This window comes from Varanus komodoensis, unplaced genomic scaffold (assembly GCF_004798865.1).
Source record: "Varanus komodoensis strain SLA01 unplaced genomic scaffold, ASM479886v1 scaffold46_3, whole genome shotgun sequence".
Classification (NCBI taxonomy): Eukaryota; Metazoa; Chordata; class Lepidosauria; order Squamata; family Varanidae; genus Varanus; species Varanus komodoensis.
Genome location: NW_025336044.1, coordinates 4540465 through 4555840, shown reverse-complemented (window position 1 = coordinate 4555840; position 15376 = coordinate 4540465). Strand labels below are relative to the sequence as shown.

Here is a 15376-nt window from a genome sequence, read left to right as displayed (position 1 = left end):
TCAAAGCCAACAGAAAAAATCAGCACCATACATGTGACTTTGCAGACAGAACTGCTTGGTATTATGGCAGAAAATTTTTCCATTTTGGAGTAACCAGCTAACAATATTTCTCCATCATTATTTTCTATACACCTCCCTAATTAACAGTATAGTCAGTTGTTAGCAATTTTCCATAAAATCAGATACACTTGAAACCCAGAAACAAAGTGCCTTGTTTTATAACAGTGGTCTAAGCACTTTTATTTGAAAGTCCTATTGACCACAACCCAAAATTCCTCTTATAGAGTACTTCACAATGCACATCTGCAGCTCTTGGGAACCCCCCAGGGCCAGCAAATGCTATTGGTGCTGCTCTGCAGGTCATTTTCATGGCAGTAGCAGAGCTGCATCCTGACGTATAAGCGCTACTACTGCACAAGCACCACCTTCCATGTTATCCTAGTCTTGCAGACCAAGCATCACAACAGATTGGTCGGCGTTCCTGAACTGGTAAAAGCCACTGTCGTGAGATGTAAGAGCACAGAGTCACACAAGCTGGGAAGAGGAGGGGTGCAGCAGACGGACACTGAGGCCACCAAGAGGGAGGAGGCAGTTGCCAGGCGGCCCTCCACTGTGCCTGTATGCAGCTCCAGCCACGAACCTCTCCCTCCTGTTGCTGCTGTGGTCATCAGGAGGAGGGGAAGCAGCAGCCCTTCTGCTACATTCATGACTCGCTGAACTTCATAACTAAAAATATAGCCCCCGGATTTGTTCCCGCCCCCACCCAATCCTCTTTCCTTTTGCAATCTGTCTTTTAAATTGGAAACCTGTGGCAGGGTCTGCCTTGTTTCTAACCTTCGCAAACTATCAGAGGAGCCTTTCTGGTAAATGCAATTAATATAAATCGAATCCCTTACACCATGGGTCCTCAATCTATGGCCCGCGGGCTGGATCCGGCCTGCCATGCCCATTTATCCGGCCTGCCTCAGAGATTTTAGACTCCCCACGCCTGTGGGCGGCGAGGCGGTGGCTTGCTCGCTTGGAGATGGTTTTCGACTCACTTGGAGATGGTTTTGGACTCGCTCGGAGATCGCTGCCGCCTCACTGGCCCACACCCACGGGGACCATCGTCTCACCGGCCCACACCTGTCGCCACCGCCTTTCAACCGGCCCCCTGTTGAAAAAGTTTGAGGACCCCTGCCTTACAGGATCCCAAATAGCTGTCCAAACTGTATTATCAGCCATGCCAGCACAGTCCCCCAAATTTTGATATTTGCTAGCAGACCTACACAGTGGGACTGCAGCCGACAGACAACAGAGCAAGAAGATGTGCTGCTTGCCACGTTTTTCAAGCATATACTACTCAACTGCAGTCATTATACTCTGGAGCATTGCACATTTTTTAGAACCAATTTGTTCTACAGAGGCATCAGGATGAAACCACGGTGAGACACGATCATACTTTACCACTGGTCTTTGCTATTAACCTGCTTTCACACCACTATTTCCCCAAACCTCAGAAAAAGTCACGTGGCCGGGACTGCACATGAAAGCCCAAATTGCTACCACTGGCAATTTGCCAGCACCGGCACTTCTGGGCAAAGCTGCCAGCTAAACTGCAAGGGAACATGACACTGAAGCTATAATCCTGCCTGAGCTTTTGCAGGCGTAAGCTGCACCGAACTCAGTGAGATCTGTTTCTGAAAAGACCCGTAGGATTGTGTTGTAAAGCTGCATTCCTGCAGACACTTGCCAGAGAACAAATCCAGTTGAACTTACCTAGATTTATGGGAAAACACAGTTAGGATCAATGCTCCAGAATGGTAAACAACTGTGATTTCTGGAGGGTAGACATGTCACCTGACATAAGAAACCAAGCATAAAAGAGCACTCACACAGGCAACTTCTTCAAAAAAAACAGACACAACCACAACATACAAACTGTTTCTTTGTAATAGCTTTTGGTACAAAATATACTGAATAGCATCAACTTTTCATAATGCTATTACATGTAGCAGGTTTAGAATTTCCTTACATCAGTGAAGGTTAAAAAAAACCCACAGGGGAAATTCTGTGTTTGAAGCCATGCCAATCCACATTTTTCACACTGACAATTAGGCTTAATATCTCAGTATGTTAATCAAAGTGTAGAAGGTTTCTGCACCAGCAAGATGAGCAGCAATTTCCTCATGGTTTCTGTGAGCTTATAACAAAACATCACAGAAGCATTCTTTCATACAGATGTTTTCGTAGACATTAATTCGTAAAGAAATAATGCACTACAAATTAGATGCTGTTCATTGAAAGCACACACTCATGTTTAAAATTACTTGCTTTATTCAGTGTGAAGTATTCCTTTAAACACTGCAAGGGACTAGCAAAAGACAACTGCTCATGAAACTTAATGTTTTCCTCAAAATCCCCTAAGAGAAGTCCTCTCTTAAGAACAGTACACTCCTGGAATTGTGCCTGGCATACTGAACCTGCCCTGTTGCACATATTCGACACCCGTTACTAAATTAGGAAAGCAGAACAGGCTGTGCCAAGGATTAACATCACTGGTTCACAGCTTGTGATCTAGCTAGACTCCCTCTAAGATATATCTAAGCTGCATTGGTCCAAGAGGTTATATTGAAAGACAATTGCTCATAGAAAAGAATGGAATTAAAGGTTATAGCCTAGCTGTGTCCCTCAAAGGGACAAATGATATCACATGAGTGAAACCACATTTTTGAATTATAGATGGTGGCATTATTTAATTGCTCAAGACCAGAACTGGAATATAAAGACTGTTCTGCTATACTCTTTAAAAAAACATTTTTTTTAAAGTTTAGCCAAGAAAGGGGGAAAGAATTTTAAGCAGTATCCCTTTATGACAACATTGCTGTAATACTTAATACTTTGCTCTTTCCCAAAAGAAGCAGGGCACTGAGGAATTTTAGAACAGGAAAAAAAACCTGTGAAGCATCTTAGAAGGATCTTCATCTGTATGGATATTAAACGCATTGGCTGTAATTCTTGGCAACTAAAGGGGGAAGGCCTGAAGTCCCAATACATTAAATGGACCCCAGGTAGTAAGACAATTACTAAGCAAAACAATTTAAAGGCCTAAGTTGTTTTATAAATGCTCAAAGTGACAAAAAAGTTACAGCATGATTTATATTTTTAGTGGCAGGAGGAGGGGTGACCATATTTAACTGTTGAAGGCTATATTTAAAAGTCTTCCAAATCTGCAATATGCTGTTCTGAAAGTAAGAATTGTTTACTCATTTAGTCAAATGGGTAAGTAAAGTATTCACTAATTGAAAAAATGGATAGAAATAATTCATCTTCGCCACTGTACCCAACATACAGGCTTCCTATAGGATGGTTTTTAACACAATCTTGGGCTTGTTTCAAAGAAAGGCACAATCCTGTGGCCTCCAGACATTGTCTGGAGTGTCCACAGGTTTATTCAGGGTCCCAGTATAGTGAGTGAAGCCACCACAATTCTTGGTGGATATCGCAGGATCAGCATGGCTGGATGCTGAAGAAGAAAGGGGCCATGAGACAGTGGAGGTGGGCATTTTGGAAAACCAGGCCAAGCAATGTGCTTTTGAAGTACCCTCAGGTCGCTGCCCCCAGGTGCCCTAGGAGATCAGGGATGTTTTAGAAGGGAGAGGAGGGGTCAAAGAGGAGGAAGAGCACTTGCCTGGCCTGGCCACTGACCCTCTTGACATGGCATCAGGAGAGATAAATGACCCAGTTAGCGGGCTTGCCCACTGGCCCTTCAACAGGGGAAGCCTCCCTGAGGGTAGAGCCCCAGAGCTCCTGAAACAGAGAGCTCCCTAGTATGAGTTCAACAATCATCCTTTGTATGCGCAGAGGCTCACTAGAGAGCTTTTAGAGTTACTCTGTCTTGCAGCTGTCAAGTTCTGCTTTGCAAAGAGAGTTTGGGAGCTTAAGGGCAAGGAGGAGAGTGGCAAGCACATGACACCCAGCTCTGAAGTCCTGGAGCTGGACCTCCAAACACAGAAACCCTACCCTGCCCGTCACAGCTGGCCCAGGAAAAAACCACACCAGCTGCTTCTCCAAGTATGGCCACTGGCCTCAGAGAGAGATAAATGGGCTTGAGGTCAGGGGCCAGGAAGGGAAGGAGGCTGGGGCAAATGGCTTGTGCCACATCCAAGCGTTTTAGCCAGGTGACCACAAATGGCAATCTAGAATGAAATGCACAGCAAGGAGAGCTGCCACTGCACCTTGCCTTTTGTATCGAATGCCTGTATACCTCCATGCCCTGGGTCTTAGGCACCTCAAGGGTGGAGGCCACAGGTTTGCAGCCCAAGTCACTGTAGAATATGCAAAGTAAGTTTTAAAAAAATCAGTGAAGCTCCCTACATGTTAGTGGCAACTGACAACAGGCTCGGCTAATCTTGTGTATTTAACATTAAATAAAATGCCCTACTGATCTAAAGAAAAAAACCCCAAAGCCCTACTGTGCATGTTCAGTCTTTGGGAGTTATGTAAAGCATTTATTGGGAAGTGGGGCAGTATTAACTTAATGAGTCATCAGTATGCCGCTAACCCTTAGCTCTACCTCTTGTTTTCATCAAAGCCAGGTGAGGCGGCCTCTGTTCTTAACCAGTGCATAGGCTCGATAATGGACCAGATGTGGGACAATAAATGGAAGCTTAATCTAGGTAATACAGAAGTACTGCTGGTGGTAGTATTGCTAGTACTGCTAGTACTTTTTACCAGCTTTGGCTGGTAGATCACTTGCATCCCTACTGGGATGAGCGGAGTCTTGCTACAGTCATCCATGTGCTGGCAACTTCGTGCCTGGATTACTGCAGCGTGCTCTACATGGGGCTGCCCTTGAAAACAGTCCAGACATTCCAAAATCGGGCAGCTTGCCTGCTGACCAAGAAGAGTATCCATGACCCTATCACCCCAGTCCTTCACAGGCTACATTGCCTGCCCTTTGCCATCCAGGCTTGATTCAAGGAGCTTGCAACAACATAGAAAGCCCTAAACGGCATGGGGTCAGGGTATCTGAGAGAAAGCCTGCCTCCATATGTACCGATCCTATCACTGAGGTCGTCATTAGAGGCCCTTCTCTGTATCTCTCCCTCTAGTGAAGCTAAGGGGGAGATGGCAAGGAGCAGCATTTTCTCCGTGGCAGTGCCCCAACTCGATTTCACTCCCATCCAAGATTCAGCTGGTGCTCCTTCTTTATATTTTTACGTGCCAGTTAAAAACCCATTGCCTTTGTGAGCATTTTGGTGGGTGAGCTGTCTCATTTACTGTTTCAATGGTTCTCATGATTTATATGTTTTCTTCCTACTGCCACACTTGGATTTTAATTCCAATTCTATTATTTATAATTTTTGTTTAAGATATTTTAGTATTTATTCTTTTGCTTTATGTTATGACTGATTGTATTGTTTTAATCATGCCCCGAGAGTCTATGGCTAATGGGTGGCATACAAGTTGAATAAATAAATAACTGCATACATAATCCCCTTTAAAGTTATTCAATAACACAAGCTACAGAGAATTTATCCAGCTTAAAACATTACAAGAACCAATGAAGGAATTGATCAGGATTACTTGCTGGATGGTTGACCCTTCTCAGTTGTGAAGACAAGCATGGCAAAGACTATGCCTCCCCTATGGTCACATTTAAAGTATTTTTTATCCAATTCCGCAGAGAAGCAGCAGCCTTTGAATAGGTTGGATAGGTTACAATCCCTCAGTAAAATATAACAGACCCTACCCACCGGCTTGCAATCTAAACACACCAGGAAAAGGGGATGGGGTGCAAAAAGGGGGGAAATATCAGTAGGTCTGCTGGCCTGCTTTGTCTCTCATCTTCCAGAGGGTGAGCGGGGGGAGGGGGCATCCAGCCACAGCAGGCCTTGATCATTCCCCAACCTGTGCCTATTTTCCTTGCTCCTCCCCCTTTCTCACAGGAAAGTTGCTGTATGTTAGTGGTGGGGGAGTGAGTTTAAAAGCACCATGTCCTGATGTTCCTTCCCTCGGCCTGATTTCCCATCTCTTCACTTCCTCCTGCTATATACTTTGATGCTTGCTAAGCGCAGCATTGCAAGCATGACTGAGAAGGGCATTTCAAGTAGTGAAGGGGCCATGTGCTGAAAAGTTCGTTATTATCTTGAACTGGACAAAATAACCCAACAGAACAGACTGCATCAAATTCAAGGTAGTGTAGCAGACTGTGTTAACCTGGGCATTTTTTCTTTTTTTCTTTTGTTAACCGAAATCTATAAATAAGGTATATTTTGACCCACAGAAATATACAACAGAACATTTGTATTAGTCTAACTCAGCCATTGACAAAAGTAAAGACTGGTATAAACTGCTTTGGCAATAAGAAAGGGCATAGAGGAGCTATAAGAGTTTGGAGGGAATCAGCATTTAAATACTACATGTTTAAAAGGCTTTTAAGACAGACGAAAGTGAAACTCGTGCTTAGTAGCTTCGTTATGCAGCTCGAATGCCAAGATGAGCCGGGACTTACATGGATACATTTGCCCATGGTGAAACTGCCTACACACCATCTGGCTGCCCTTTCAGCAAAGCAGGTGGCCTGTCTGTGTAGGGATGGGCAGAAGGGCCAAATGAGTGCCCCTTCGCACTGCAGCAGCAGCAGCAGAACTGTGCACAGCAAAGGTATGCTCAGGCAAACTCTCAACAGACACACCATTTTCTACATATATAAAGACCTTGCGGATTCAACCATGGACAGCTCAGTGCAAGTTCACTGCATCTAACTGTAAGTCAGGATAAAGACATTTACTCTGAAGCGGCGTACCTGAAAACTGGTGCATGAAATGTCTGGATTGTTTTCCAAGTCTTATTTTCTTAAGGCAGCAATAAATAGCATTTTGAAGGAAACTTCACCACAGGATGGGCTGGGAGCACAAGTCAGTGCCAACTCTGTTTAATTAATTCACTTATCATGAACATTGGCAAAACAAAGATTTTCACTTCGTAAATCTGTAATTAAATGTTAATGTTTGCAGAGTAAACATAACCTTGTTTTTAATTAAATCTTATGGCAAGATGCTACAACCTGAAAGTTTTATAAGCAACATGTATCTGACACAAAAAAATTAAGATCTCCAAGCCTTGCCAGACTTTAGAAAATTAATTGAACTTATTGTGCTTATAAAACAAATGTTAATAAGACCCAGTTGCCAGGACATGGCTCTAAAGACAAAACCCAAGATAAAGAACTCTGAGATTAAAGCATTTTTCACTCCTATAAAGATGAAACCTTGGCAGGAGCATTGTCAGTCACAATGGAACACAAATACACCAATACATAATCACGGCTGAAAGAGCTATCTATTTCATACCTTCTAATGTTTGTACACATTAAGAGGTACAAGTAATTGTAAAAACACTGGACTAGATCCAAATTTTCCATGGAAGGAACTACGCACATGAGTCACCCCTTCCAAAAGATGGAAGCAAGCAATTTTTGGCAGTTCCTTCCTCTACTGAAAGTCCCCAGTACCTCCCAAAAAATCTCCTCTGGAAAAGTGTATGAGGTGGCAAAGGTGCATTAGTGAAAATTGTCTTATCAGTTCACACTATCCAGCAAAGAACTTCTAGATTTCCATAGTTGTGCAGGGGAGGACCTTCCTGGTGGCAACATCCAAGTTGACTCTTCTCCAGAATCATAGAAACATAGAAACACAGAAACAGAGTGAGTCAGAAGGGACCTCACTTCCCAGCCTCCTCCTTCCTCCCATCCTCCCTGATACCTGGCCCCTCTCTGTAGGAGTCCTGTCAGTCCCTGCAGTATCTCTAAAACCCTGCCCCCAGAGCCCTGATCCTCCCCCCACACTTGTCCAGTGCAGACACGTTACTGGGGGGCCTGAACCCCCCCCCGGCTCAGTTTAACATCTTCCGAAGCTCGCTAGAGCATCTCCAAAGGACCTTTTCCCATCCTCGTGAGGTGTAACCCATCCCTTGCCAGAAGTCCATTGGCAAGAAAACGAGTGCCGTGGTGAAGGAACCCGAAGCGTTCCTTCTGGCACCACACCCTAAGCCAGTCGTTCACCCGGGAGGCCCTCCTGTCCCTTCCTGGCCAAATCCCCGGATGGGTAAGATTGACGAGAAGGCCACTTGGGCCTTCAGCTCCCTGAGTTTCTTCCCCAAGGCCTCAAAGTCCCTGGTGGCCCCAACCACACCCTGCCTGGCCACCTCGTCTGTGCCCATGAATTCTTCCATAGTCCCTTCTGTGCCAGCTTTTAGACGACTTGTTCAGACACTACTCATCCAAGAGCCAATTCATTTGAAAGGCAACTGAATAGCCCCCACCAATGGGTGGGCTGTCAAATGTAACCACAAGTTTGAATGACCTTCGCTTGCAAAGGCGGGGAAGGTCCTTGGGGAACCATGTGCCCTCATTTTTGCATTTGTTCCAAAGATTCCACCACCTTAGGAACACGCAAAAGAGCAACCCATCCCATTTATTAAAATAGTTACTTTTGACAGTGTGAACAAAAAAAGCCACCAGGATCCAAGTAATAGGCTGTGCATGGAGAGAGTTCAAAAGACTTCTGGCTGGTTCTAATGGGCCAATGTAATTACTGTCCCTACCAGCAGGATATTCACTGATGGGGAAAATGGTTGTATAATAACCTCCAAAGCTTTTCTTTTCCCTTCAGTGCATTCCAATTTTATTTCCCACTTACCTTCCAACTATTAACTTATGATGTGGAATTCTTAAATATCTAGCTTTCATGATATATAAAATTCATGTAATATTTTAAGGATGGGTAAAGACAGACCACACTGATTCAAGAGCAGGATCTAAAATTAGCTTACCATACCTGATGCCAAATCATATGATCAAATTACTGGCTTTCCTCTTATTTATCAAAGGGAAGATTTATGTTGCAAAGCATGTCAAAATGTGGTATCAGTTTTCTAAACAAAGGCATGGTTTATCTCCTACAAAGAACAGTTCATCTCTTTAACAGTTTTGTAATTAAAACTTCTATATAACAAGGCATTGCTTTATTTAGCAGATTCGCCTGTGGGACAGAAGTCTGTTTTTTCCTATATGAATCTGTAAGAAATTGTGATTTCTTAGAACATTGCAGACAACTAATTTATGGTCAAAATGCACTTGGTTTTTGCTATGAACATTTTCACATTTATATACTTGATAAAAGCATTAAACTGTTTGCTTTTACTTTCTGTAGCTAATAAATAAAATGTTGCACAATCTATTTATTCATTTATATATCCTAACCTGAATGCTTATGTTTGTTGTCCTTACAGAGTCAGTATTTGTTAAATATCCAATCCTAAGACTAATACGTGGTGAACAGAGAAAATTGCTAAGATCACGAAGGATATTTTAGTACTCCTACTAGTATCAGCCATGTATTATAACACCATTAAGATACAGCATACTCCAGTCACAAGTATAGAGGAAATACTGGGACTTGTAGAATTTTTTTCTGCAAGTTTGTAAGTTAGCTCCTGATTCAACTCTTACCTCCACCAAGAGCTTACTAGTAGGCCTAATGTATCAGTCTCAGACCTCATTCTCAATAGCCCTTTCTTACAGTGCTCTTGTAAACATTACAAGACTGTTGTTAGATCAAAAGGCAACCTTCTGCTGATAGATGAGCGGTTTTTACATCTCACAGTAAAACACAGATGCAGAACCTCCAGCCTGCAAACCAGATTTGGCCTGCTAGCACTCGCAGCTGGACACACCCCGTCCTCTGCCACATGCACTTTTTCCCTTTATGGTTCACTTTGATCACCAAATGCCTCTGGGGTGTCATTTGCATACTGCCAGCATTCCGGCTTCTTCCATTCCCTCCTACCTTTCTAAAGGTGTGGTCTTGAGAAATCTTCATTCCTCCATGTTGTCCTTCAGCAATCTTTGCTGCATCCTACCTGTTTAGAATGCCTTGGAGCTTTTCATTAGTTTCAGAAACTAGTTTGGGTTGATGCTGTCCAGTTCAGTCATAGCTAATTTTCAGAGTTCTTCTCTCCCTGGTGAGGGTCCCACTCTATGATAACTTTGGAAAATTTCCAAACTACAGTCTAAGCATTTTTGAGTTTGCTTTGCAGGCTCTTAAGTTTGGCTCCATGGTTCCTATCAGGTTTCACTTTTTGAGCAGCAGAAGGGCAGGATGCAGTTGCTGCAGAGACCACAATGTGCAACTTGAATTATGACGTGTTGAATTTGATGATGGGACACTTTCTATGCCCTTTGGTTGACTGGGTTCTTCGTGTATGCCAATGCAAGAGACCTTGAATGCGGCAACCCTTTGCAGACTTGCTCGGAAGTACGATTCACTGAATTCAATTGGATTTACTAGGCACGTTGTAAGTTGATTATCAGATGAAGTGTGATATGCACGGGTCCTCCTAAATTTGCTGCTGGCCTGGCCCACAATTAGAACTGTGCTCCATTGACAATCTACATACTGGAATTCAGCCCATGCACTGAAAAAGGTTTTTGAGCAAGGGGAAAAAATCATACACATTTTTCTTGCTTGGACAACAGTTGTATTATCTCTTGCAGAAGCATAAAAATTGCTACAAAATCTACCTACTGCTCACCCCTACAGCAGTGTTTGCAGAACAGCAGTAGCAATCATTGTCTATGCTTCTTCTAATCTAATGGAATATATTTATTTTATTTCCATATTTCCAATACTCAAAATATCTGTGAAAGAGTTATATACATTCCAGCTCAGTGCTAGCAAATGGCAAAAATTAATACCTGATCCCAGGCTCTTAAAATGTTGCAACTAGTAGGTGGCATTCAGCTGCAAGAGAGGAGGTTACTGCAACAAGGGACCTCTGTCCATGCTGTAATCCTTCTATTTCGGTCTGTACACACCACCACAAAATCATATCCTGATGACCTCTCCCCCTCCAATTCCACCAGAATGAAACCTCATGGCCACTGAAGGTGGAATGTGTCCAGAAAATACCACTGACTGCCTCCCAGAATAACCCAGGGCAGGCGTACACAGCTAATGCAAGGGGTACCACTGGCAACAATCCTAAGTTCTCTGTGCCGGACACTGTAGCCCGCCAAGGGGTAAAAACAGATGAAACACTAAACTTAAAAAGCAGCTATCATTTCACAAAATCAGCATTCCTGCTCAAGTAGATGAAGTTTATCATTCTTGTGCTGGCTACACCTTATTAATGCTACTGGCATATTGTATGGAACAGTCTACGACAAGCCCCTTGCCAGAAGAGAACAAATAGGGCATCTCAAGCGATTTAGAAAAGCTGTCACAATACAACCATCTTACTCGGGATCTAGATAAAAAGAGAAGCTCCTTAACAGGGATTACCAATCAAATACTCACAGACTTTTCAACCATGAATGAAAACCTGTTTAAAACATGTTTGCAAAGCAGTAACAGAAAATACTGCACATAAAAAAAATCAATGAAACAGATCAGCAGAGCCAATTTCCTAACAGAAATGAATGATTTAGGCTGGAGAAGATTAATATACACTGCGCAAATACTAACACCACTGACAGTATTTGGGTAAAAATAAAGAAATGGTTAGATGCCCTAAGACAAGCTGACTTCATCAGCACTTCAATATACACTGGGCCTTTGGCTACACCTTCTGATGGTTAGTAACTGGTGATATTTTTAGCTATAAAAAAATTCAAATAACTAAAGCTCTGAACACACGGGAGGAAGAGCTTTAATGCTCCATATTTCATATAAATGGAAGAGGAAATAAATGCAGCTTCCTTGTACAGTAAGGGCCATTTCCTAAGCAGAATTTAGTAGACAGGCAGTCAATCATTCTCCAGTGCAATTTATCCTTTGTGAAACCCCCTTTTCGGGAATCTGTTAAAGCCATGTGTTAAAGTTCTCTTTAAAATGTCAACTTTTCTTTGCATAAACCTAGTTTTTACATTGTCAGAACCCATCAAACATTTTAGTATGTTCAATGGTATCCAGGTATTCTTATTTGAATTAAGCATTTTTGAAACAATTGCAATTTTTGGCAGCAGAAAAACTTACCTCCTGCCTGTGCATCCCACTGCACACTGCCCTCACAAGGCTCTCTATCCCCAAACCAATGAGACTGTGAACACTCAAATTGTGCAACCAGTGGTAAAAAATTTTTATAAGAATTAAATAAAATGTTGGGCTAGTGACTGTTGCTTCCTGGGCATTTTTAGTAATGGTGGAAAAGTTGAGGACAGGGATCCTAATGGCAAAAGATGCTAGCAATTTTTCCCATCTTTGCCATTGGGCTTTAGAGGGGCTCAGTTGCCAAAATATGGTCAAAACAAATAACCTATTCATGGGTAGAACCCCCCCACACACACACACACACACAAAACACCCCATAGGTTGCTGAAGTGGCTTCTTCCCCATCCTCGAACCACCCTTAGGAAACTGGAATTGGCTGACACACCACAAGAACTAATTCTGGGTAGCAACCCACGATGGGTTGTCATGTTATCCAAACCCAGTCAATGAAGCCTTGGCAAGCTCAAGGATTATCATGACATTTATGTTGCTATGAGGAAGCTCACTACATATTTAGTAAGTCAGGCATTTAATTTTAATCCTGTATTCATCTTTCAGATTAGGATGCTTTCAACAAATTTAACCAGCATTCTCCAACAAGCATACCAATGTATCTATTATCAGAATGGAAATGCATATAGTTCAACTGAAATAATTCCACCTCCCATTTCCATGAGCTGTACAGCTTCTGCTACCTTACCTGCTGGCAAGTATTTCAGCTGATTATTAGCTAATCGAAGGTGGCGTAAAGATCTCAGGCGGCCAATCTCTGGGCAAATGATTTCAAGAGCATTGTCACTCAGGTCCAAAAACTGCAGCTTAACCAGGGAGCCAATTGCTTCAAGGGGAAAAAATGGGAATTTGACTTGAGTATTAGAACCTTAATAGGAGAACGAAACAGACTTCTACAATTGTCTCATTCCTGCATATTGGACTTGTATGATAGCACAATCATATGTTCTCTGAATATTATGGGAGCTTGTGTTTTGCCTAGTGCTTTGATAAAGCGGTAACATGTGAGGGGGTGAACATATATGCTAAAATTTTACTTTTCCAGACATAATCCTCTTTGCTCTTCTGTCTATACTGAATTCACATACTCCATGTTATTCCATTCTGAAATAGACGTGCTAGCACAGTGAAGACCTGGGAATAGATAGCACATCAGGCTCAGTACCGAGGCATCAAGAATCCTGTAGCTCAGCCACAAGGTTCACTGGGCAAATTATCCTTCTCTAAAATGGAAAAGAGTCTACCTCAGAGGGTCCAGTTTATTTATTATATTAAGCTGAAGGGAAGGGAAAAAAGCAATTTATACAGCCAAGGATAATTGCAAAAACAAATGAAAAAGAAGCACATTTGTTTTATAAATGATTAAAAACATTTAAAATCATCCATCAAAGCACAATGGATGTTTTCAATGCCTCATTCAGAAGGGTTTTCATGATAAATGCCACTTTTGCTGTTTCAACCATCTAATCAGAAACAAAGCAGACAGTAATTATACATATCTGAGAATTTAGACATTTTCATTTATGCACTGTTTGCACTGTGTTCATGGGAATTCAACCAGAAATCATCCTTTAGAATATTATTTTGAATCTGGTATAGCACTTACCTTCAGGTACAACAACAATATTGTTTGAATGAAGGTACCTGTAAATAAACAGCAGAAAAGACCAGCTGTTACTCAAAGGAGTATTACAGAGAGGAAATTATGCACTCTATAATATATACAACTTTAGAAAAAGTGGCAGCAAGAACTTCTTAGTTTCTGCAAAGATAATGCTCCTATGGCAAAATGGCTCAGATACTGCCATGAGCTTTTAATCAGCCTAAGACAAGACTTTTAAACTCTTTCCTGAAACAGACTTCCTCTTCCACTGTACAGAGATTAGAACAACAATTTCACATTTGTTAACAGGATGCTCTGGGAAGAAGATAACTACCAACCTATATTGCATCCATGTAGGAAAGAACACATTAGAGAGGGTGAGAGGGAGGCAAGGAAGGAAAAGGGAAAAGACAACATCACAGAAAATCACACAGAATGCAAATTTTGAAAGAAAGTAACTTGGAATCCCTTGAAGATGAAAGGTGATAAGATATATTTGAGAAACTGGGAGAGGAAACTATTAAACATGCACTTTAGAAATGGTTTCATAGAACAGGCCCACAGCTGGACTCTGTTTTAAACAAGTCATAGCTATGGGATACAGTGGAAATATGTGCAACTTAGCTGAACCCATTTATAGCTACTTTCTGGTCTTAACCAAAGCAAGGGCAATGCGTGCTAAGCACAAAACTTTAGGGCTTCATGGCAAGTATCTCACAGGAATTTCAAATTGAAATTGGCTTAGAATTAGACTTTCAGGGAATATGGTGGAGGACCAGTAGGTAGTGAGTCCATTCACAAAAAGGAGGTCACTTTTTAAAAAAATTATCACTGAATCTGTCCCAAAAGTCTTGTTACAAATTATTTCTGGCCAATTTTAAAAATGATCATTCACAAGGTTCATAATGTTTCATACTCTTTTGAAACACTATGAAATGCTTTTATAGGTAAAGTCATATCAACAACATCATTGCCACAGTGTACAGATGGTGCTTTTGTTAACATAAAAAGATTTTAAAGTTATTTCATAAAGAGGATCGTCAAGCATAATTTTACTGAAAAGCACAGGATCTGAATGATTTTAGGTGTGTTCAAATGATGTATCCCATTCTGTCAAAATATCTACTTTTGAAAGTCCTTTTACTTTGAAAACTGCTTTGTCATGTAGCACGGGAAGCTGGCCTCTGAAAAATAGAAACCTAATGTTCAGTGGTGTGGTTCTTTGGATCCTGATCTATATTTATCATTATAGGGACCAATAAAATTTTATCTAGTGCTCTCTGGTGGGGATGACATGGAATTACAGTCATTTAGGAACATCTGTGTGAATTCCCTTCAGATGAGTGTTGCTAAGGCCGTTAAGGCATTTTAGCATGCTTGAAATTTATTTTACTCTATCTAAAAAGATGCATGAGTTAAAAAAGCAGACAACCATACAGAGAATAGCTACCAATGTAAAGAAATATATACATTAGGCTATAAGATTCTGTTGTATGAAGTTCCTCTATTAATTTCTAGAGTTGTCTCTTTTTAGAAAAAAATTGTTAAATACTAGCAGCAGCTGTTTAGGTACCTGAATGATTCAGCACATTGATTTTTCCAGCATCTGATGTTCTAAGAGTGTCCATCAATAACTACCATTGCGGTAGATGTTTAACCGCAAAATGTAACCTAAAATGTCTATAGTGCTAGCCAGTTCTTTACAAAGTAGCAACAAAGAAAACCA

The 15376-nt window shown here is 41.7% G+C and overlaps 1 protein-coding gene across 7 annotated transcripts in view; it reads right to left on the bottom strand.

Moving 5' to 3' along the window:
• Window positions 1-15376, bottom strand: part of LRRC28 (leucine rich repeat containing 28) — a 67143-nt gene that overhangs the window by 39841 nt on the left and 11926 nt on the right. For 6 of the 7 annotated variants that reach the window (XR_006416167.1, XR_006416166.1, XM_044444991.1 and 3 more), the window contains 2 exons: window positions 13654-13691; window positions 12736-12873 (listed from right to left, as the gene is read on the bottom strand). Coding sequence is in view for 4 of the 7 variants with exons in the window: in XM_044444991.1 (XP_044300926.1) it covers window positions 12736-12873; window positions 13654-13691 (176 nt within the window). In the remaining 3 variants the exon portion in view is untranslated. Of the gene's footprint in view, window positions 1-12735; window positions 12874-13653; window positions 13692-15376 lie in introns of those variants that run through there. The other variant, XM_044444994.1, reaches the window with a different exon arrangement.